Here is a 23,445-nt window from a genome sequence, read left to right on the forward strand (position 1 = left end):
GGTACTTATTTCACTGGTGAAAACACGGCCCGACCCGCCCCTCGGGCTTAGTAGGCCCCGCCTTACTCTGAGTGGATTGGTTAGCCTTCCCACGAGCCCCGCTCTGACTGGCTCGCGTCGCTGCCACTCTATTTCAGCCTAGTGGCGCGCAGCGGCGGCTACCGGCGGGAACGTGAGCGGCGGCGGCGGTGGCGGAAGTGGCCGGGGAGGCCGGTCCCTACCGACACCATGGTGAGGCGACGGGGGATCCGGCCGCCAAAGGCCTTCGGGGCGGGTGCTGGGGCAGGGGCGATGCAGAGCGAGTGTGTCATCCGGGCCTCGAGTCCTGCCACCCGGTCGGAGCAGGGGAAACAGACCGGAGAATGCAGGGGTTTCTCTCAAGACACCTGGCACGTCGGTCTCAGGGGAACAGAGGATTGGACGAACGTGTAATCATAGTATAGCAATCTAGCCGCAGTCTTCTCATTTTTTGGATGGGAAAAATGAGGCCGGAGAGGAAGGGGAACCCCCCCCCCCCCCACGGCCTCCCAGAACCCCAGTGAATGAAACAGAATGACTTCTCAGTTAGGGAAGTGACTCCGAGTGATCAGACCCAGTCTGACCTCGTAGAATGTAAAGCTAGACCGCCAGGAAGTAGAGACCCGTTGTGCGTTCTCAGATTAAGCCAACTTGGGGAATTTCAGAGCTTGTAAGGTCCTTAGAGGGCTTCCCTCGTGGCTCCGTGGTAAAGAACCCGCCTATCAGTGTAGGAGACGCGAGTTCCATCCCGGGGTCAGGAAGATCCCCTGGAGAAGGAAATGGCAGTATCTTGCCAGAGAAATACCGTGAGCAGGTGCGTCTGGCGGGATACAGTCCATGGGATCGCAAGAGTCGGACCGACTTAGCTACTGAACAACAAGGCCCTTAGGATGCTAGCCTCACAATCTCCTGTGCCTCTCCTTTTCAGGCTGAAAAACACCCAGAGATGGGTTTGCTTTTCCCAGGGTCACACAGCATGCGGTTCAGAGGGAGAGGGGTCATTTTGAGCCAGAGTGAGCCAGAATGGGCTAACTCCTCCCAGTTCACAGAAGGAAAAACTGAGACCCTGTCAGGAAACCTCTCCAAAGGCATGCTATTCACAAGTTGTGGACAAGTTATAGATCTAAACCAGAGAGTGCGTGTACCCCCGCCCCCTCCAGTGTATGACAGGGAAACTGTGGCCCCACAATGGAATTGAGAGCTGAAGGCTTCCTGAGAGAGTACCTGGCCTGTCAGCACCCAGGTTGCTCTGAGGTGGTCCCTGCACATTTCTCTGAGCCAACCCATGAGGGCTCATTAAATTTCTCCTGGTCAGTGTAAGGCTAGAGAGAAGGGAACCGGTTCCTCTCTGCTCAAGGGTAGAGTTGGTCTCAGGGAATGAGCAAAACTGGAAAAATCCATGTGTTAAGCTCTATGGAGACAGGATTTTCGATTTTTTTCTCATGGGAGTCCCAGAGCCTAGAGTAGTGCCTGCGTGAAGGACAGACTCGTTCAGCCTTTTCCTGCCTTCTGCGGAGTGTTGAGGCCATCAACAAGGCTTTTTCCCTGTGGTCCCCGAAGGGCCGGAAGCAGAGGTCTGGGTGAAGGAGTGGGTGGTCTGCAACAACTTCCTGAATTGGGAGCCTCAGGATACTGTTAGATCTAGGCCTGAGGACCAGGCCCCAGGCATTCTGAGAAAGGCCAAAGAAAGGCCTTTCTTTCCTCAGCCTTTTTCCCCTGACTTCAGAGGACCCTATCTCCCCCAGGACTGAGTGTTCAGCCCTCTCCTATCTCGCTGGCACCTTCAAGCATCTTCCATCCCCCACCTGTGCTACTGTCCCTTCCCCTTGGCTTTCAGGTTCATCAGAATCCTCCCCTTCCTCTCACCCCTGTCTTCAGCACAGTTTGGGGTTGTAGAAGATGGTGAGATGTGACCGTGGCTCCAGGCCCTGGGCTGTCCCAGCTCCACCTCTCCCTACCCAAGCCTCTCCTTTCTTTGCGGGGTGGAGCAGGAATCCCCCCACCCCACGTGCCTCCAGGGGGTGGTGTGTGCTGTATTTGTTCAGCAAATATTTACTGAGACCTTCTCGTGTGCCTGACCGGGTGTTCAGTGCTGGACAAAGTCCACACCCTCCAAATTTTCCAGTCTAGCAGGAGGTTTGGCGTTTCCAGTCTAGCCAGGGAGACATAATAAATAAACAAGTTAATTAGAGACTGGCTGTGTCCTGTAATAGAAGCAGCAGAGGGTGACCCAGGTGGAAACCTCCTTTCTTCCCTCGACAGGGTTATAATGAGGACCTGGCTGAGGGGACAGTCGCCAGCTGGGGGCAGGGCACCCCAGGCAGAGGGAGCCTCAGAACAAGGGCTACCAGCAGCACCAGGCGTGGTGTGTGAGGCGCAGAGGGGGCCAGTTTGCTGGAGCTGGATCGGGTCTGGCTCTGTGGGCTGCCTAGGGAGGGGTGCACAGGGAGGGTTGTGAGCAGGTGCTGGTCCCATCTGTGTCGCAGCCATCTGAGGGCATACTGCCAGCAACAGCTGTGGAGGCTGTGGGTCCTGCAGGTCTGTGCTGCTGGTAGCTGGGACAGGGTGGCAGCCTGAGAGGGACCAGCCTAGAGGCTCTGTGTGCCATAAAAGGACATCTGTGGGTTCCCTGCTGACAGGCATCAGCCTACTCTCCTCAGCTTTACCAGGACCTTGCTCTGTGGCCCTGGGTAGGTTCCTCCTGCTCTAGCCGCTGGTGTCTCATGTAGAGGCTCCTTGGTTGGACTGCTCCGACCCTCCACCTCTCAGAGTCCATCTTCATTCTCGCCTTCCAGGGCTAACCTGGTGATCTGGGAGGAGGACCTAGGTGTGCCCCCGTCCAGATTCCCATTGTGGACACAAGAGAACAGGCTTGCCCAGGAAGAGTGCGAGGCTTCGCCGCTGTAAATACCACCTGGGTGTGTGGCTGCTGCATGCGTGTCTGAGCCTCCGGCTCACCGCACTCGGGCAGCCTTGCACAGATTCATTCCAGAGTAGAGGGCAGGTTGGCCACCCACGTATCCTTCTGGGAACAACCACCTCCTTTCCACGTAGCCCCTTCTTCCTCCTTATCTTGCCCTTCCAGGAAGCCTGTGCAGGAAGTGGGCCTGGGCCTAGCTTCCTGCTGCCACTGGACCTCCCCCCCGGGTGGCTTGTAGGGAAGGCCCGTGGGATGTGGAATTCCCCTCCCTCCAAGCCCTTCCACAGGGAGCCTTCCTCTGGAGATTGAGGGCCATTTGTGGCCTCCTGACAGAGAGGCTCACAGCCCCCACCACCTGGAGAAACAGCTACCCCCTATTCGATAGAGCCTGAGGGTAGGCTGGGACTCCCCAGCAAAGAGCTCCTAGGGGTCAGGCCAACTTAGAGCTCCCCAGTTACTGGGGCATGATAAGGTTTTCCCTGAGGTAATTTCCTGTCTGGTGGGGCCCTTGCTCTAGAACTTTCACCTACCTATGCTGGATAGGCTGCCACTGGACCCTGAACCCAAGCACTGCCCCTTGAGTCACCCTTCTGGAGGCCCAGAGACAGGCCCCAGGGTAAGGCTCAAGATTTGTGTTCCAAAAATGAAAACTAATTTCCGCTGCCCACCGCGCCCCCCCCCACCCCCAGTTAACACTATATGGTGGTTTTTTTTTTTTAATGAAAAATTCAGTAATAAAGGAAACAGAACTATCTTGAAAGTTTACCTTATCTGGGTGAGTTTTTAAATCCCATTGTTTATCTGCTGTCCCTTCCAGTAACCACAGACTTTTTCTGAAATGTTTCTTCCTCTCACCTGGTAAATTCCGCTCAAATGCCCAGCTCAGATGTCACCTCCTTAGATCATGAGGCCAGTTGAGCCTGATGGATCACTCTGCCAGGGGACAGTCAGGGCTGCCCCCCAAGGTGTAGGCCCAGGATGAGCTGGCTTCTGACAGATAGGGTCGAGCCACACTCCATCTCTAGGTCTCTGGCGCTGGGCAAGTTCCTCAGTCTCTAAGCTCATCATCCTCACCTGAAAAGTGTGTGTGATGATAACCATCTACCATACTGAAAATGAAAGGCTTAGCTAGAGCTGCATGTGTTAACCTGGATGTATCTCTGAAGCAGCAGCAGAGCGAAACACAAGCAGCAGCAGGACCCATGTGCCATGATGCTGTTGATAAACCTAGAGGGCTATGCCTGGTCCTGTCAGGCATGAGCTACAGAGAAATACCCAGAATGATCAGCCCCAACACCGGAGGGCAGCTGCTGCTGAGATTGTCAGGGGAAAGATCAAACCGTTTTATTGAAGGACTTCAGGGGAGGGTCAAAAGGCTGGGAGGACAAAGATCTAACGTCCTCCTGGCTGAGATCTCCCCAGCTGCAGAATTGCTGAAATGAGATTTTCTAGACCTGAGTGCTAACCTGGGAGGTGGGTATGTGGCCTGGGGTTGGGCAGAGTTCAGAGGCTGTGTTTCTGTTGAGGGATATGCCAGCCCTGCCTAGAGGCCGGGGCCACGGTGCTGATGAGCCAGACAGGTCATGCGCTTTTGTTTGCCTTTCAGCTTCCCTTGTCGCTGCTGAAAACGGCTCAGAATCACCCAATGGTGAGTATGTGCCACTCTGGAGTGGTGCCTTTCAGCAGGTCCCAGCCTCAGCACAGGAACAGGGACACTGGGCAGAGGGCGAGGTGCCTCCAGACAAGCCCGCCTCCTGCCTGTCCATGAAGCAGCAGCTTGTCCTCTCCTCCCTCCCGCACGTCAGGGCCTGTGTCATTTCTGCTCCTGTTCCAAGTCATACATACTTATTAAAAGTGTCAAATACTGGAGATTCAGAGGAAGGGGAAGCCCCTCTTCATTAATCTTTCCAACAATTTATTCTTTGGTTTTTACACGTTTTGACTTTTAACATGTGTGTATAAGCATGACTGAATTTTTAAAATGTGGGTGGGTTCATGCAATACACATTCCCTAATCTGCTTTTGTTCCTTTGTGATAGAGTGTGATATCTGTCAATATATTCTGTTGTCTTTCCTTTTTTTAATTCAGATATTATTCATACAACCATACGGTTCAGCCTTTTCAGGGGGGACAGTTTAGGGACGCTCAGCACGCTCACAGGGTTGGGCAACCCCCACCTCTGTGTCATTGCGGAGTAATCCTGTCACCCCAAAAGGTGGCCCAGGCCCCACTAGCAACCACCCCCACAGCCCCCTCCCCCAGCACCTGGCAACCACTCCTCTGCTTTCTGTCTCTGTGGATTTGCCTGTTCTGGACATTTCCCATAAATGGGCTCACACAACACGTGGCCTTTCATGTCTGGCTCCTCTCACTCAGCATGCTGTTCTCGGGGTTTGTCCACATTATAGCGTGTGTCGGAGCTCCATCCCTTATGGCCAGGTGCTATTCCATTGTGTAGATCATGTCTGGCTCCTCTCACTCAGCATGCTGTTCTTGGGGTTTGTCCACATTATAAGGTGTGTCGGAGCTCCATCCCTATGGCCAGGTGCTACTCCATTGTGTAGATCATGTCTGGCTCCTCTCACTCAGCATGCTGTTCTTGGGGTTTGTCACATTATAGCGTGTGTCGGAGCTCCATCCCTATGGCCAGGTGCAACTCCATTGTGTAGATCATGTCTGGCTCCTCTCACTCAGCATGCTGTTCTTGGGGTTTGTCACATTATAGCGTGTGTCAGAGCTCCATCCCTATGGCCAGGTGCAACTCCATTGTGTAGATCATGTCTGGCTCCTCTCACTCAGCATGCTGTTCTCGGGGTTTGTCACATTATAGCGTGTGTCGGAGCTCCATCCCTATGGCCAGGTGCTACTCCATTGTGTAGATATATCGCACTTCATCCATTTGTCCCGGTGGCTTCCCTGATAGTTCAGATGGTACAGAATCTGCCTGCAGTGAAGGAGACCAGAGTTTGATCCCTGGGTTGGGAAGATCCTCTGGAGAAGTGAATGGCAACCCACTCCAGTATTCTTGCCTGGAGACTTCTGTGGACAGAGGAGCCTGGCAGGCTACAGTTGATGGGATCACAGAGTTGGACACGACTGAGCTGCTAACACACATCCCTTTGTTCCCTGATGACGGACGTTTGGGTTGTTTCTGCTTTTTGGCTACTGAAAATTTGAGCTGCCGGAAACATTTGTGTACTCATTTTTCCGTGGATACATGCCTTCATTTCTCTTGGGCAGATAGCTGAGTTGATTCTTTTTTTTAATTTTTTCAAACTTGAAAGTGATGACTTTCTAAATCATGTTTAAACCTTAAAGTGGTTGCCAAGGGAAACAGGCAGAGTAGCTGAAAAATGTCTACAGCACCATGGAAGGCAGGGGAGAGCGCGTGATGACTGCCGGTGGCCATCCAGGGACTCAGCTGAGCTGTCCCACAGGCCTACCAGGGTCTCACCCTCACGCACGTCACTGGTCACCCACCAGCAGGAACTTGAGCAGGAAGTCACAGGCATGGGCTGGGCTGCCGCTGTTGCTCATCATGCCAGCACCCGGCATCATGCCAGCGCTCAGGCCCGGCCTGCAGAACGGTGCAGAGGTGGTGTCTGGGCAGCCCAGTGCCTCTCCAGCCCCAAGAGTTGATTATTTTTTAAATTTTTATTTTATATTGAAATATGGTTGATCCACATTTTGTTAGTTTCAGGTGTACAGCCAAGTGATTCAGTTATGTATACACAGGTATCTGTTATTTTTAAAATTATTTTCCCATTTAGGTTGTTACATAATATTGAGCAAAGAATTCCCTGTACTATAGAGTAGATCCTTGCTCAGTTTTTTATTTGTTTGTCTTTGGAGTATAATTGGTTTACAGTGCTCTGTTAGTCTCTGCTGTACAATGAAGTGAATGAGCTATATGTGTACATATACCCCCTCCCTCTTGGACCTCGTCCCACCCCACCCCCTTCCCATCCTGGAAGGGGGAACACCCATCACACAGCACCCAGCTGAGCTCCCTGTGCTATACTGCAGGTTCCTGGTTATCCATGTTAAATATAATTGTGTGTACATGTCAGTTCCATACTCCCTAACTATCCCTCCTTGCCCCCATCCCCTCTGGTAACCATAAGTTTGTTCTCTGAGTTGGTATTTTTTTAAGACAGGCTTTTCTAGCAAAAGCATGTCTTCTGAATGAGGTGCTTTTCCCCAAACACATCAAGACAGGCAAGTAATTCCTGCAATGAAAGACTATCTCCAGACCACCATAGATCACACACGTGGCATCACTGGGCACCTGGCCACCCTGTTACTACTCATTCTTTTAAAGATGTGTGGGTGTTGTTCATTTCTTCCACACACAGGAAAACGATTTCATCATAGAAAGTGTACAATGCCCAGCAAAGTGTACTGAGAAAGCAGAGCACATCTCCTGCAAGATGGGCCCCTGGGGGCCTGGGTACCGGGCGCTGTGCCCACTGGGTCCCAAGAGGAGCCAAGGCCGTGTCTGAGCAAGGCCCGATGGTGGCGACCTGCTCCTCGGGGTAGGTTTGTACCTTCCTTGGGGCCTGTGCCTGATGTGGGGCCTGTTTCTCTCCAGTTGGTGGAGCTCAAAAACGGGGAGACATACAACGGGCACCTGGTGAGCTGCGACAACTGGATGAACATCAACCTGCGCGAGGTGATCTGCACGTCCAGGGTGAGCGCCCTGTGCCCTCAGCCTGTGCCCCTTTCTGGGGACCTTCAGGTGGTGCTGGTCTGGTGGGCATCTTGAGTGGAGGCTGTGTGGCCAGGGTCATGCACTGGGACCTGGGGTGACCTTCCAGAGCCTCGGCCTTCTCACTTCCAAGTCCGGTACAAGCCCTCTGCCTGGACCGGACGGCCCACACCTCAGCCTCTACTGCAGTCTATCCTGCCAGGGGCGGGGCTCTGTGGAGGGGCGGGGCTCTGTGGAGGGGCGGGGCCCGAGGAACTGGGCTGGGTGTGGAGCTGGGCAGAGGGACAAGGCTCCAAGTCTCTGGTGCCCTGGACTTTGCACCTGTGGATGCTGCCCAGCAGTTACTGAGCTGCTCCTCCACCCCCCAATCCCAACGCCACTCCTGACCAGGAAGGACTTGGGCCTAGGGATGCCCCTGGCTGTAAACCCGTTCTCTACAGGAAGGGGAGTGGCCTCCAGGGCAGACTCCCTCCCCCTCCCTGCACTGGGTTCCGCTAGTTAGTACTTTCCTTTCCCCTTGATTCCTGTCTCCATCACCTGCCCAAGGCAGCCCCCCATGTTATGGGGAAGAAGCTGCTGGGAGGCCCAGGCTGTCTTGAGCCAAGGACAGGGTACCCCCAGGGCTTGCCCTGCCAGCATTCAGCAGAGCACGAGGCAGCCTCTCTCGTCCTTGAAGGCAGACGGGGGCGGGGGGACCACCCCCCCTCCCCCTCAGCTGCTCAGCTCTGTAACTTATTTCTTGGGACCAAACTCCAGGCAGCAGGTGGCTGGGGATTTCCATTGTGGCTGTGGCACATGGTGCCATGGTGCACAGCTGGGCACATGTCCTTCTGCACATGGCCAGTAGGTTTCTGTCCACTTTGAGGATGTTGAGCCAATCACTGGGTCTTGGGGCAAGGTCAGTCCCACCTCCATGGCCAAGCCTGGACACATGGCTCCCCCTGGAAGGTTCCCCTTGGGACCCAGCGGTTGGGAGGAGAAACTGGGTGTGAGGAACCAATCTATGCAGCCATCAGGCCTCCTCACCTGTAAACAGGTGACAGCAGCCCCTTCTCCCCTCGAGCAGCCGATGCAGAGACCCCAGGGGCTGAGAGTGTGCAGGAGAACAAGCGTCTGGAGGCACGAGCTGCCCCCGTGGAAAGCACATAAGCCTGGTTCCCCCAGGGAGTGCGCTGGGCTGGGCCTGCCCTTGGCTGGGGAAAAGCCTCACGCTGAATGGCCGCCCCGGTCCCAGCCCTGAGCTTCCACAGAATCATCGTTTTGCCTGGCTGTACTCTGCATCCCCACGGACTTGGCTGCTTGCCTACCCTCTCTGGGAAAGGAATGCTCTGAGGCCTCTTGGGGCTCCTGTATGGGTTGGGGGCTCTTATGTATGTTCCTGGGAAGAGCTGGCCCTCAGACATTCCGCTTGTCCCTGCTGAGCGCCTGCACTGGGCTGGGCTGAGTGGCCCAGGCACCACTGATGTCATGCAGGAGGACTGAGGGCTTCAAGGAGGCTGCAAGCGAGGCCTGTTGAGGGCTGCAGTTAGCCAGACACGAAAAGGCGGGAACAGCGTATGCAAAATGCAGGAGGCCAGAAGCCCATTGTGTGTGTTCCAGAATGTTCCATCTGGAAGGCACATCGAATGCTGAGAGAGGGCAGCCAGAGTGGGGCGGGATCTCAGGCCCTCTGGAGCCACACTGAGAGAGTTGGACCTCGTCCTCGGCCAACGGGGCCCTGATTGGGATCTAAGCAGGGAGATGTCTTGGTCTGATTTCTAGGGTTGTGGGGGAGGGGTTGGCTTGGGGCAGCAGGGGTGGGGCAGGATAAGCAATGTGATGGACGAGGTCCCGGGCTCCTGCCCAAGGGCAGCAGGAGGGTGGGGCGAGGCCTTGTGCTGGTCACAGGGTGTTTGAGGGTCAGGGGGAGACAGCATCCTGAAAACTTCAAGGTCAGCATTGCTCAAGAGTCTACAGCTGTACAAGCCCCCTTGTCTCTCTACCTTCCATTAGCTCCCCTGTAAACTGGCATCACTGGGGTGCTGCCCCAGCTGGCCGCAAACCTGCCTCCCCACCCCCTCCTGGCCCTCTTCACCCACCACACAGGGTCTGTGTCCTGCTCACCTGTGTCCCATGCCCAGCTCAGACCCTGCCACGAGACACTTGTGTGAATGAATGAGTCACGGTGCATGGAGCGGACTCCAGGAGAGTTTGGGAACACTGGGAGCAGAAAGGGGAGGAGCTGGGCTGTGGCAGCACCTGGCCCGTGAGGCAGCCTCGCCCCTCTCCAGGCTTTGGACGGCATCCCCCACCAGAGGACAGGCTGAGGACACAGGCTGCTCACGAGGCCCTGCCCTGCCCGCCCGCCCTCGTGCATGAAGGGCTGCCAAGGGTCTGGAGAGAGCCTGCTAGAGGGCGGCCCCTCCCATGTCCTGTGCAGAAGGAAGAACCTCATACCCTGCGGGGGCGACGCCATGCTGCCCCGGCTGACTACACGTCCCTCCCCACGGCTCTGACATGTACCCCCTCTTGCAGGACGGGGACAAATTCTGGCGGATGCCTGAGTGCTACATTCGCGGCAGCACCATTAAGTACCTGCGCATCCCCGACGAGATCATCGACATGGTCAAGGAGGAGGTGGTGGCCAAGGGCCGTGGCCGCGGTGGCCTGCAGCAGCAGAAGCAGCAGAAGGGCCGAGGGATGGGGGGCGCCGGGCGAGGTAGGCCCTTCTCTCCCCCTTCTCCCCTGGCAGGCAGCTGGGGCCTCCCCACTGGAGGGTGACTGCCGCACACGGCATCTGGCCTGGCCCAGTGTTGACATTCTCCACTGGTGTCGTCATGTTGCCGAGGGCCTGGCTCTGTGCCCCTCCTCCATAGCACTGGGGGGCCGTGACTCACAGGGCTCTTCTGTGGAACAGCTGATGCTGCTGGTTGCCACCTGAATGCCCCGTGTCCCCCACCCCAGGAGCCCAGCTAAGTCCTGGTGGTCAGTGCTAGCTGCGCCCATCCCCGCAACATGGGCCCTCCTCCCCCCAGTGGCTCTTGGTGCTCCCTCAGCTCCAGGTGCCGCCCGGCAGACTAACCTGGTACCCACACAGACCTGGGACTTGAGCCCCACCTGTGTTTCCTGGCAGGTGCTCTGGGCACCTCCACAAGGCTCAGATTCCCCGCTGCAGAGATCTCCATGGTGCCCAGCCTGGGACCCTTCCCTGCTGTGACTCCTTTAGACAAAACCGAGGTCACGCCTTTTGGGTAGATCACCCCACGCCACCCTGAAATGATAAATCTAGCATAAAACTAAACGTGCAGTCAGCTAGAGCCGGAGCCCAGAGGCCAGCGGTGGGCCCTACCCTTCCCTGCCTCCCCACCCGACTTCCGTCCTTGGAGGGACCTGGCTTTGTCTTGCCCACCTGGAGGGGCTTGTATGCTAGGTCCCAGGAACCCACCTTGGGGGCTTATATGCAGAGCCAGGAAGGACATAGGAGCCCTCCCTGAGCTGAGGCTTGAGTGACAGAAAGGAGCCAGAGAGAAGAGGGCACCGCAGGTGGAGAAGAACCTAGGATGGGGGTGAGCAGGGCCCCAGGGGCCCCAGGACCTGCCCCCAGGGCTAGGCTCTCCACCCAGGGTGCCATCACTGTCGAGTAAACTGCCTGAAGGAGCAGGGAGGACAGGGAGAGCAGCTTGCTTGCACAGGGGCCCCTGCATGACCAGGCTCCCCTTGGCCAAGCTGGGTCTTGCTCCGTTAGAGATGAGGCCAGGCAGACCCTGTCAGCACTGGCTCTGTCCCCTGCATGTGTGTGGAGGAAGGGGACCCTGGAAGGCCAGGCTGCTGCTTCTGTGACTTCCTGGGCAGGGTCTGCACCCACCCTTGGGCTATTCACCTTCCCCAGCAGCAGTGCTGTGTGCTCCATGTAAAATGTCTTTCGGAAACAGCCCCGCCTGTGGCTGCAGAGGTCAGAGCTCAGGAGGCTCCCCCGCCCCATCTCTGGGCTGGACACACAGAAACCCCACCCCACCCCATTGTTTCTCTGGGGCCAGCAAGGCAGGCTGGGGTCCCCGGTGCAGCCCCAGCCACAGCTGAGCATCGTTGCTCCACCCCTGGGCTGAGTCCAGGCCTCATTCTAGCTTGTACTCCCTCCTCCTCCTCCTGGAAACCCTCTGACTTTGTCCTGCTGATGACCACCCACCCCCTCACCTTGGCCCTCAGCCCTCTCTTCCAGGAAGCATCCCCCCCCCGCCCCCGCAAGCCCCAGTGTGACTTGGTGCCAACCTCTGTCCTCCTTGGCATCCTTCGCACCCTTGGAGCGCCTGGTCTGATATCCCTTGTCACACTGAGAACGTTGTGGAGCAATACCCCTGCCCAGTCCTGGTCAGACGCTCCACCTCAGGTTTTCAGCCTGCTCTTAGAAGGTATGGTCACTGCCCCCACTTCACAGAGGTGAAAGCTGAGGCTCAGAGGGGTTCAACGACTTGGCTATAGTCTAAGAGTTCCAGTTCCTGGTCCCTGCCTACAGTGACCCTCCCAGCCCAGCTCTACTGAGGCCCCCCTCCTCTGTCTCACAGGTGTGTTCGGTGGCCGGGGCCGAGGTGGGATCCCCGGGACTGGCAGAGGTCAACCAGAAAAGAAGCCAGGCCGACAGGCGGGCAAGCAGTGAGCCGCCCCTCCCTCCATTCCCGAGACGGAGCTGCCGCATGGAGCATCTGCTCCCACCCAGAGGCTGCTTTCCTGCTCTCCAGTTTATGACTGTTCAGAACAAAAAGAAGAGGCAGGGGTCGGGGAGGACCCCCTGCCTGTTGTCTCGTGGTCCTCCTCTTTTTTTGTTAGCCAGCAGTTCTGTGGTTGGAAATGTTATTCTGTGCTTCTGGTTTTGTGAAGCCGCAGCCAACTGGGTTCCTGGAAGATTCTGTGTTTAATGCATCTGTAAAGCCCTCACTCTTGTTTTAAGGGCAGGCATTTTCCAAACAGGTTTGTTTTGCATTCTGTATGGTGAACAGACAGGAGGTTTTTATTTTCAGCTGTTTGCACTGAGATTGACAGCCTGGAGGGTCTCCTGAAACACGGACCCTGAAACTGCCTTTTCGAAATGAATCCAGGCAAACGTGTGCCTCAGAAGCTGTTCTGGGGGATGATGCCCTGTTCTGTCCCTTCTTCTCTCCCTCTTTGTCTTAGAAAAATAAAAACAAATACAACTACAAACTGCGAAATCCGTGATTCCTTTAAACCACTGGGCGCATCTAGTTGTAGCGTCCCCAGGAAATCACAGCCCCACGCAAGAAGTTTCCTTTTGCACCCTGTGGCCTCTCACCACGGGGAAGTATTTCAATGCGACACTGGTTCCCATGACCCTCAGCAGCCTCCTACCAAAGGTGGAAGGCAAGATGGGGGTCTGGGCAGTAGGGGACCCCCTTCCCCTCTTCGTGGGGAGGTGGGGGAGGGAAGTCCTAGGCGGGAGCCAGTGGGACACCCACACTGCCTGTCCTCAGCCTCCGTTCCTGTTGTGTTAAGTACTGTTCACAGCAGAGCTCCCTGAGAAGCTGTGACAGGGAGCTGCCTCCAGGAACACAAGAGGAAGGCTTTTCGCGAACCTTTTACCTCCTCTTAGAGTCGGGGCTCTTGCCTGTCCATGACTTAGCGATTTGTCTGAGACGCTGAGCCAGCACTTGTGCAGAACACTTCCGGCGATGTGGTCCTTTGACCGATATTCCTGGACAGCCTGATGTTAAGAGGCTGGTTCCTATGGATGTGAGGTCTGCCTGGCCTGAGGTCTACTTGTCACCGATACCGTATTGAGACCGGTTCTGAAGGGTGATTGGAAGAAAAGATGGTGGTGCCTGTAGAACTCCACTTAGGTCTGCAAAGTACTGGCCTAGCTATTGCAAAGATGCTCTAAGATTTCTCAGTCTGATCCTATCTGGAGAGTGCTGTTCCCTGCCACTTCCTCATCATTGCTTCTCTCCATTTGCACCCCCTCCAGGGACCTACTGCTGCCTGAGTCCTTGTTTTGGCATAGGTTGGGGACAGGGGTGTGGGGTCTGAGTTCCACCTGGGCCCTGGGAACCCACCTCCCTCAGAGACGGCGGTGCCAGGCCAGGCTGGTAGGAAGACACAAAAAGAATGGCGGGGAGGGAGGGCCTGTGTTCACAACTCCCCTTCCCACAGCCCTGGACACAGAATCCCATAATGGCCTTTGGGGGCCTTGGTCTGAAGTCTGGGTTTTCCACTTGCCAGGGGCGTGATGTCTCTGGTGAAGCTTTGATGGAAGCCGGGGGCTGTGAACGAGAAACCCTTTAGAAGCCCCGCCCCTTCCTGCTGTTCGCGGTTTGGTTTTTCTTCCTTAGCTCTGGACCAAGAACATGTTCAGACGTTCCCAAGGGCCCCTTCGCCGCTCAAGGTCTTGGGTCTCCGACGCGCCCGGTCTCCACACAGGGGCGCATCCCCGGCGGCGTGCGTAATCGCGGCTTCCTGCCAGCCGCCCCTGACCTTTCCATCCAGGCAGCTCCGGCTCACGGCCCAGTTCTCTGCGAGCCGGCTGGTGACGTGAGCCGCCTCCCCGGCACTGGCCGCTTAGATGCCAAGGGGCTGCCGGAAGGCTCCGTCCTCCTGAGTTGGGTGTCAGGACAGCCCGGTTTTCCAGTTCTTCTTCCTGGTTGGTTTCAAGAAACCAGCCTCAACGCCCTGAACAAGAAGAGAAACCAAAAGTACCGTGCTGGTTCCCCCAAGTCCGCCTCCCTTCTGCCCTCCTGATGGTCTGTCTCTGGGGGCTAGCGCCCCCATCAGCTGACTGCTGCATGACCTGAAGCCTGCGGGCTACCTTAAGTGTGGGTGGTGAAGTGTAGGTGTTTCCCCGCAGGCCAACCGTCTCCCTTTGGAGTTTGTTCCAGCTGTCAGGCCAGGGAGGCCCACACACCCAGGTGTGACTCAGCCTGGGGCCTGCCTGGATTGCCCTGTTGCTTCAACCTGAGCTCAGGACTCAGCTCCCTGAGTCCATTTCAGGGAGCTGGATCCAGTGGGCAGCCGTAAGCAGCAGCCCCCCAGGGAGTGGTGGGCAGGAGGGCGACTCTTGCCTTCCCGTGTCAGTCCTGCCTGCACACCCCTCAGCACTGACTCCTCCTCTACTGGGCCTCACCTGCGGCTCTGCCAGCACCTCCCCTGGAAGCCCTGCACCCAGCCTGCTGCCTCCCACTTCAGGCAGGCTTGATGGCAGGCGCCCTCCCCAGCCATCCAGCTGGGCCCTGGGGTCTGCGTGTCCCGGCCTGTGTGTCCCTACCCACCCATCGCTGTCTGTGTCCTCTGACAGCCCTCCGTGGACAAGGCTGCTTGGTCTGTGGGAGTTTCGGGAGGTGGTCTGATGTCCACTCAGACAGTCTTAATGGGGGCAGCTATTCGCCCTAAGAGGAACAGAGGCCTGGCTGGGGGTGGAGGAACTGGGGCCACAACCGCATCCTAGGCACTGGAGACTAAGCTGTGAATTAAACAGAGTCCCCCACCACAGGGACCCTTACCTTCCAGGAGGGTGAGCTGGCAACGAACAGGCCAAATGCATAAATGCCAAGAAGAAAATGAGGGTGGGGAAGAGAGGCGGTCAGGGCAGGCCAGGGGTGACATTTTGAGAAAAGGGTTGGAGGGAGGCAGAGGAGTCATACCCCTGGCGAAAGAGTGTTCCTGACAGAGAGACAGCCTGTGCAAAGGTCCTGGGCCAGGTGGTGACAGGAACAAAGTGAGAGGGCAGGAAATGGGGCAGGTGCAGACCCTGAGTGAGATAGGAAGCCACAGAAGGTTCTAGAACAGACTGAGGCAAGTGTGGAAGCCAAGAAACCAGAGGAAGCAGTGCTGGGGTGGGGGTGGGGTCAGCCCAAGGGAGAGGCCACAGGTGGCGGAGGCAGGGGTGCCGTGAGGGCCCAGGCAGGGCTGTTCTGCAAACTCAGACGCTGGGCTGGGAGCTTTTTGAAGACTAGAAGGGGCACGTGGTCAAACTGGTTTCTGAAGGACATGAAGCCTCTGCTCAGGACTTTTCTGGAAGTCTAGTGGTTAAGACTGCCTTCCAATGCATAGGGTGCAGGTCTGATCCCTGGTCAGGGAGCTAAGATTCCACATGCCTCTGGGCCACAAAACCAAAACAGAAAACAGAAACAAGAGTGTCCAAATTCAATAAAGACTTTAAAAAGTCGTCCACATCAAAAAAGTCTTAAAAAAAGAAAAGAAAAAGAAGCCTCTGGCCTCGGGAAGAGAGCAGGGAACAACAGGTAAAGGTAACAGTCAACACAAAAGCCCTGAGACTCTGGGCCCTGCTTGGGGAGGGAAGCGAGGATGAGCAGACCCAGGGGCTCAATCCCAGCAAGAGCCGAGCGGGGCGCAGGCAGTGCCCGTGCGCAAGCACAGAGGGTGAGCCATCTACCCCAGGACACACCCTGGGACGTGTAACCCCACTGTGCCTCAGACACACAGCCGTGCTCCATATTTGCTTTAAAAAAAAAATTATTTTTTTTTATACTAGGAATTGAACTCGTGCCCCCTGCAGTGGAAGCGCGGAGTCTTAACTGCTGGACCTCTGGGGAAGTCCCTCATTCCTGCTTGAAAACACAGGAGAAGCGCCTCACTGGGCACCTGGGGAGTGTCTGAAACCTCACCTAGGACCCTCTTTCTCTCCATTAGCTGTGGGGGCAGCGTGACTGACTGGCCGGGGGGACCTGAGCAGCGGTGCCATGCCACAGGGAGGGGCCAGGCCACTGTCCTCTGTGCCCCGGAGGCCGACACCAGATGCCTGGCCCCAGGTTCCTAAGCTGTCACCTTACAGGCCCTGGGTCCTGCCCTGAGACCCCCCCTCCTGGTCTGGGCCCAGCCACCCAGGGATGACTCACCCCCATTCCGCCCCCGCTGGAACCAGGCACCAAAATAGTCACCCAGCTCACTCTTGGGAGTGGCCGTGGAATATTTCAGGGCCGCGTTCAGTGCCTAAAAATACTTGGGGAATACAGGCATGCATCTCCCCTCCCTCGTTCCCGTCTCTGTTCCTTGGAAAACCATCCCTATAAGCACCCCCAGGCCCGTCCCTCCACGCTACACCCCTCCAGCAGGTTATGCCTCCCCGGCCAGCAGGTCTGTGGGAGGTCCCCAAGTGCCCACATCCCTGTCAAGTGTGGTGAGGTGGCCTTGCTTCCTCCTTGTTGCCATGGAGAGACTCCACAAGGTTCCCCAGAACTCTCTGGAAGGGCGAAGCCTTTTCCACAACCCTTAGAAGTCTCGATTCCTGGAGAGGGAGGCCAGGACGCAGCAACATGGATCAGGGAGATCTTCATTACTCAGCAGTTTTCCTTCAAAATTAGAAAATGGATCTTGCTGTTTGTGTTCAGGAGGCTGCTGGAAACAGGCTCCTAGGACAGGGCCCCCAGCTGGGTCCAATCCTGTTGCCTCCGTGGGACCGCACGTAGGTTACTGGTCCTTCTCCCTCCCCCAGGGAGCAGCCTGTCCCCCTCCAACACACCCAAATATCTTTGACATCATCCTAACCACTGAGTCTCCTGGGCACACTCCATCCTTACCACCAAGACCCTTGACCTTTCTTGTAGCCCCAGGAAAGAGAGGGAAATGATTCGAGTTGGAGTGTGGCTTGGCCCACTGGGGTCTGATTCGCTTCTCTATGCCCTGAAGCCTCCAGCTGGAGGGAATAGCAGGTGCAAAGGCCCTGGGGAAGGCACATGCTGGGTGTCTTGGAGACACAGCAAATTGAGCATTATTGCCTAAAGTCCACACCTGATGACTCAGAAGGTAAAGAATCTGCCTGCAATGCAGGAGACCCGGGTTCCATCCCTGGAATTGGGAAGATCCCCTGGAGAAGGAAATGGCAACCCACTCCAGTATTCTTGCCTGAGACATCCCATGAACAGAGGAGCCTGGAGGGCTACAGTCCACGAGGTTGCAAAGAGTCAGACACAACCAAGCAGCTAACACAGAGACAGTTTTTACCTAAAGTGCTTTAAAAACAATTGAAGTAACATTCAGTAACATAAAATCAACCTTTTTAAAGTGAGCAATTCAGGGACTTCCCCGGTGGTCCAGTGACTGAGACTCTGTGCTCGCAGTGCAGGGGGCCAGGGTTCCATCCCTGGTCAGGAGGGACTAGATCCCACTTGCTTCAACCAAAGATCCTGCATGCCACATCTAAGACCTGGCACAGCCAGATTAAAAACAACCAAAAGAAAGTGAGCACTTCAGCGGTATTTAGTACATTTGCGATGTTGTGTAACCACCACCTGTACCTAGTTCCAGAACACTGTCATCACCCCAGAAAGAAGCCTCACACCCACTCCCTCCTCCTCAGCCCCTGACTACCACTAATCTGCCTGCCGTGTTTACGAACTGACCTGTTTTGGACATTTCACATAAACGGAATCACATCCTATGGGGCCTTTCGCATCTGGCTTCTTTCACTCAGCATAAGATTTTTAAGGTTCATACGTGTTGCAGTGTGTATCGGTGCTTCATTCTTCTCTTTGGCTGAATAATACACCATATGACTGGATACATTGTGTTTATCCTTCATCAGCTCCTGGACTGTTGGCTGAGTGTTTACTCTGTGTTCACACCTAAGGAACAACAGGCCATCTCTTAGGTCTATATACTCTGAAGATAGGGGGTAGAGAGATAATCAGGAAACCAAGAATTAAACAAGACAGATACCTGGTGAAGACCCTAAGGGTCTTCCAGGCAGAGACAGCAGCATGTGCAAAGGCCCTGAGGTAGGAATGAGCTGATGTACTGGAGGAAAGGCACAAAGGCTGATGTGGCTAGAGCAGGATAAGTGAAGAGTGAGGTGGGCACAGCTGTGAGGCCTGAGGGGTGTGGAGAAGCATCTGGGCTGTACTTTGAGATGGAGAGACAGAGAGAGAGATACTGAAAGAGACACAGGAAGAGGGGGAGAGACTGACAGCAGAAGGGAGAAAAGAGGGCCTCAGCATCTCGACGCCTGGGCCCAAGTGGCCAAGGGTCTTCGCCAGCATCCTCTCAGCCCAAACCCTTCTCTGATACTCTGATTGCATGAGCAAGAGTTAACTGCCCTGTGCTGAGAACCGTGTGGCCATGCAGGAAGTGGTCCATAAACGTTAGGTGGATGAATGAACAGAGGGAAAGATGGATAGGTGGGTGGGTGGATGGGTGGACAGACAGACAGATGGGCGGGATGACAGGTGGATGGAGGGAGGAAGAGCTGGTACCCCTTCACTGCAGTGAGAACATGATCTCCCACCTGCTAGCAGGTGATTGGATGGGGGTTGTGAAGAAACTGAACCAGCTGCCACAGGGCCTCACCCGCCCCCCTCTGGTCTCAGAAGATGAGTGGAGTGCAGGCTGCAGGGTGGGGGCTGGGCAGGGTGCCTTGCGTGCAGAGGCGGCTGCCGGGTACCAGATGCCGCTACCTGCCTCTGCCTCTGAGTCAGCATCACCATGGCAACGCGGGCCCTGCCGGATGCTCCTCCAGGCACATCCCCCATCACTGTAGCCATCATCACTGCCACCTCCTCACAGGGGGCTGGGGCAGAGGGGCAGCTATTTTTAACCAGGTTGTGGGCAGAGCTCAAGGACCCCGATGCCCACCTTCTCCCATCTGTCAGCCTCTCTGTCTCTTAAGCCACCCCCCCCCTGCAGAGCTTGCAGCCAAACATGGGGTGAGGGGGCTGAGTGAGGGGCCCAATGGGTTGGGGAGCCAGCCGAGGGAAAGTCTTCAGGCTCGGCTAGATAGGGGGGCTGCAGAGTGTTTTGTGGGCACTAGTGAGGGAACATCATGGACAAAGGTTAGGTGGCTGGATGGCAGCAGTGGGCAGAGAGCTAGGGGGTGACAGGGAGATGGGCTGAGCAGGGAGCCACAGGGCATGTGAAGAGGCCAGGGGGCACTCACAGAGAGCAGGAGATGGACCACTGTGACCCTGGGCAGCCTCTATGCCCCCGTGTCTCCCCTGCATCCTCTGGAACATGGGCACTGGTGGGGAAACAGAGGCAGGGAGGGTAGTCACAGGCTCTACCTGAGCTGGCAAGGACTCCACCTACGCCCACCCCAGCTACTGACAACATGGATGCCCCTGCTCTTACCTTCCCCCATCTCCCCTTTCCTCACTCTACTCCAGCCTTGATTGTCTTCCAACACACTCTGTATCTCTACCTCAGGGCCTTTGCACTTGCTAACCCAGTGTTTAGGAACATCCTTTCCTGGTGCCTCCTTGCAGATGTCATGGACCCTCTGCATTCCCCACTCCCCTCCTCCTGGTGAGATTTCTTCACAGCGCTTGCCAGATATTATATTACCTACATTTTCAGATATTCTCACCCCAAGAATGCAGGCCCCTCTCAGAGTGTCGGTCTATCCAACGACGGCAGTAGCCAGTGCGCCGAGGGAAGAGGAAGCCAGGCCATGAAATGCCAGTGTCTGGGTCCTCTCCACCTGACCCAGAGCTGCAGGGCCAGGCTGGGGACTTGGGAGTGAGCTACAGCTCCCTGGGTGGTTCAGGCCACAAAGCACTGAGGTCACTGAGGGTGACCTCACTCAGTGACCACCACTGAGAAGGTGGGCATCGGGGTCCTTGAGCTCTGCCCACAAGTCAGAGGTCACTGAGCAGTGGGTGATCCAGGCCGTGGCCAGAAGTCAGCATCAAGGATCTTGCCCCGTGAGCCTCCAGGGGAGCTGAGGCCTCCAGCTCGCAAGGTGGTCTCCTGAATCCCTTATCACCACCCATACTGAGCATTGCTAGGGCCGCCATGCCCTCACTAGCTCCAATTAGGCTGCCCTCGGACAGTCACTTCAGATAGTATCTTCCTTGTACAGATTTATGTCACCCTTCTCATCATGCCAACAAGACTGAAGACTGGTTCCAATCCCCAGCCAAGAACCATGGACCCCAGTGAAAACTGGCTTGATTTTATAACAATCAAGAGTCCCTTGCTGTGTCTTCTGCCTTCTGTAACTGGTCTCTCTCCCACGGCCTTTCTCTCGTCTCTGTCTCCACCAGACTTTGCCTCCCTCCCTCTCCTGCTCTCTTTCTCCATCTCTGCCTTTCTCCCTTTGTTTATTTCACAGTCACTATAATTCCTTTTCCCCTCCGAACTATTTGTCGGCTCCAGCCCTCCTGTTAGGAGGCCATGAAGAGTCTGCCTTGTCCAGCCCCTAAGCCTTGATTGATCCATTCATCAGTTTTACCTGGTGGCTCAGTGGTAAAGAACCCGTCTGCCAATGCAAGAGACTCGGGTTCCATCCCGGGGTGGGAAAGATCCCCTAGAGAAGCAAAGGGCAACTCACTCTAGCATTCTTGCGGGGGAAATCCCATGGACAGGGGAGCCTGGGGGGCTACTGTCCATGGGGTCGCGAAAGAGTCAGACGTGACTTGGCGACTAAACAACAACAACCCATTGATCAGATGGGCTTGTCCTGGGGCCTGAAGTTCTGGGCGGAGGGGAGTTTGGCAGCTGACACTCTCCCTCCTTCCCGGGCAATAGCAGCGCTCCAGGGCCCGGCATGGAAGGGGTTAAGGTGTGCGGTCCTCACTTCCCCAGCCCTGCATTTAATTAGCGGCCCCGCAGGGAGGCCAAGCCAGCCCGGGGGTGGCGGGGCGATGGGAAGGAGGAGGGGAGGACGGGGGAGAAGTGGAAGGGAGGAAGAGAACGGAGGGAGAGGGACCAGAGAGGGCTGGAGGTAAGGAGGCGGGGCCGGTAGCCAGTGGGGGATTCGAATCTTGCCTGGCTAGTGTCCCCAACTCGTACCTCTAGGCTCTCGTTTCCCTTCCCCGCCCCTCGGGGTGGGAATCCCCTCCCAACCCCCTCCCTAAGGCCGAGCGGGCCTTGGCAGTAAACATCAGCTCTCTCCCCAATGTCGGGTGGAGAAAACTGAGGCCCACGTTGAAATGCGACTAAGTACGGCAGCACCCGGGGCCGCCCAGCGAGTATTTAGGCAGGTTTGTCCACGTACTGGAGAACAAAACTAACATATCAGTCTGTGCCAGCCAGGCGACCCCGGGTGGCGGGACAAAGGTGGGGAGTCCCGGCTTGGATGAGGGTGACCAGGTGGGACAGGGGCGGGCGGGGGCCTGGAGCCCAGAGACCCGCGGCGATTCCAGGTAGGCCACGCCCCTTCTCGTGCCTCAGTAGCCCCGTCTTTTTGCACCGCATGGGGGAAACTGCGCGGGTAGGCCTCCCCCCACCAACCACACCCACCGCCTCCCGAGCGGCGGGGGCGCGGGCCACGCAGCCCGAGCATCCGCGTCTTCGCCGCTCCTCCTAGCCTTGACGTTGGTTCTGACGCCACCCACCCCCACGCCAGAGTCCGGTCGCCGCAGGGGTTAACTCTTGCGCGGCCGCCTGCTGCGCCGAACCCCACCCCCCCCCACCCCCCGCCACAACCTTTCTCTCCCCGATCTCCGCCAGAGGCGGGGCCAGGCTGCGGGGACCGACGTGAGACAGGTTTTGGGCAGCGCAGCCGCGAGGCAAGCCGAGAAGCCCCATCGGGATCAGGTCTTTGCCTGCACCGCGGAATGCGCCTCCCTCCTCCCTCCAAGTCCGTGTTTACTGCGACGTCGCTCCCTCCGGCCCGGCCCTGACCCTTCTAAGGCTGGGCGTGTCCTTGTCCGGCTGGGTTTTCCCGCCCCGGGCCGGGGGTGGGGGTGGGGAATGAATAGGGTCGAGGGGCTCGTCAGGTCCGGGGCGGGGACCTCTCACCCAGCAATTCACTGTTTCAAGGTCGAGCTTCTTACCCCCACATTTAAGATGAGAACCGTCAAAGCCTAGAGAACTTGTGTTACCGGGGTGGGGTGGGGGGTTGGCGGGCGTGCAACCCCGGCCCAGTCCCAGCTCGGGCAGCCTCCTTTGGGCCCCACCCCTGTGTGTGTGCGGGGGTGGGGGGGCCTCGATTCCTGCTAAGGGGGAGGGAACCCTGCAGGCCCCGCCCTGCCCCAGGGGAAGTGAGAATGGGGGGCCCTCCCCCGCATCCTCACCACTTCCTCCCTGGGAGAGGCGGCGGCGGCGCCTGGGGGGAGGGGGAGGAGGCGACGGGCGAGGGGGTTCGGAAGAACGTCCTCAGGTTCAGAGGAAGGGTCGTCCTGCCCCCTCGCCCATTAAGCGCAGGACTGGCGTTAATACATACCCCATATGTAGGCCCTCGCCCCCGGTCTGCTCCTTCCTTGGGGCCTCTTCCTAAGCGACGCGGACTCCGCCTGCTCCTCCCCACCCTGGGGGCCCCCGCCGCCTCCTCCCTGCTGCTTCACCCCCTCGTTCGATCTACTCCCCTACAGGGGCCAGGATCCTGTAGAGCTGCCGACGTGGTGCCTTCCCCCAAGGGCTCCCGCAGCCCCAGGTCCAGCCTCATCTCCCCAAGATGCCCAGCTCCCTGAGCCTTGTCTGCCCGTAGAGATTCACCTGGATTCCAGTCTTCCTCCAAAGTCTGGACCTATGCTTTGCTCAGAACCTCAGTTTATTTATGTGAAAAATGGGGACAGGTGTCCCTCTTCTCGGTGGTTCTGTGGGGCTTTTAAAGAACAATGTCAAGAGTGGGTTTCCCATATTGGCCTCCTGGAAGCATCTGCTCATTACTCTGCTAAATGATACACTTATTCATTTAATTATTTGTTACTGTATCCATTGATTCTCAACTTCCCTGGTGGCTCAGATGGTAAAGAATCTGCCTGCCATGCGGGAGCCCCGGGTTCGATCCCTGGGTGGGGAAGATCCCCAGGAGCAGGCAATGGCTAACCCACTCCAGTATTCTTGCCTGGATAATTCCAAGGACAGGAATCTGGTGGGCTACAGTCCATGGGGTCACAGAGTCAGACACGATTGACATCCCCC

The 23,445-nt window shown here is 56.8% G+C and overlaps 1 protein-coding gene and 1 long non-coding RNA gene across 3 annotated transcripts; one reads left to right on the forward strand and one right to left on the reverse strand.

Moving 5' to 3' along the window:
- Window positions 1-153: 153 nt before the first annotated feature.
- LSM4 (LSM4 homolog, U6 small nuclear RNA and mRNA degradation associated) lies at window positions 154-12,822 on the forward strand. The gene is given in 5 exon segments (NM_001035436.2): window positions 154-231; window positions 4,545-4,586; window positions 7,531-7,629; window positions 10,162-10,345; window positions 12,189-12,822. Coding segments are annotated over 5 exon segments (420 nt in total). The 5' UTR covers window positions 154-228; the 3' UTR covers window positions 12,281-12,822.
- LOC101902444 (uncharacterized) lies at window positions 12,506-21,993 on the reverse strand. 2 transcript variants are annotated; one of them, XR_009495139.1, is made up of 4 exons: window positions 20,810-21,993; window positions 19,517-19,597; window positions 17,988-18,209; window positions 12,506-14,301 (listed from the first exon to the last, which is right to left on the reverse strand). It is a non-coding gene; the product is annotated as an uncharacterized lncRNA (long non-coding RNA). The 2 variants fall into 2 exon arrangements; XR_807582.4 differs by having other exon boundaries at window positions 19,517-21,991.
- Between the last annotated feature and the right edge of the window lie 1,452 nt (window positions 21,994-23,445).

This window comes from Bos taurus, chromosome 7 (assembly GCF_002263795.3).
Source record: "Bos taurus isolate L1 Dominette 01449 registration number 42190680 breed Hereford chromosome 7, ARS-UCD2.0, whole genome shotgun sequence".
Classification (NCBI taxonomy): domain Eukaryota; kingdom Metazoa; phylum Chordata; class Mammalia; order Artiodactyla; family Bovidae; genus Bos; species Bos taurus.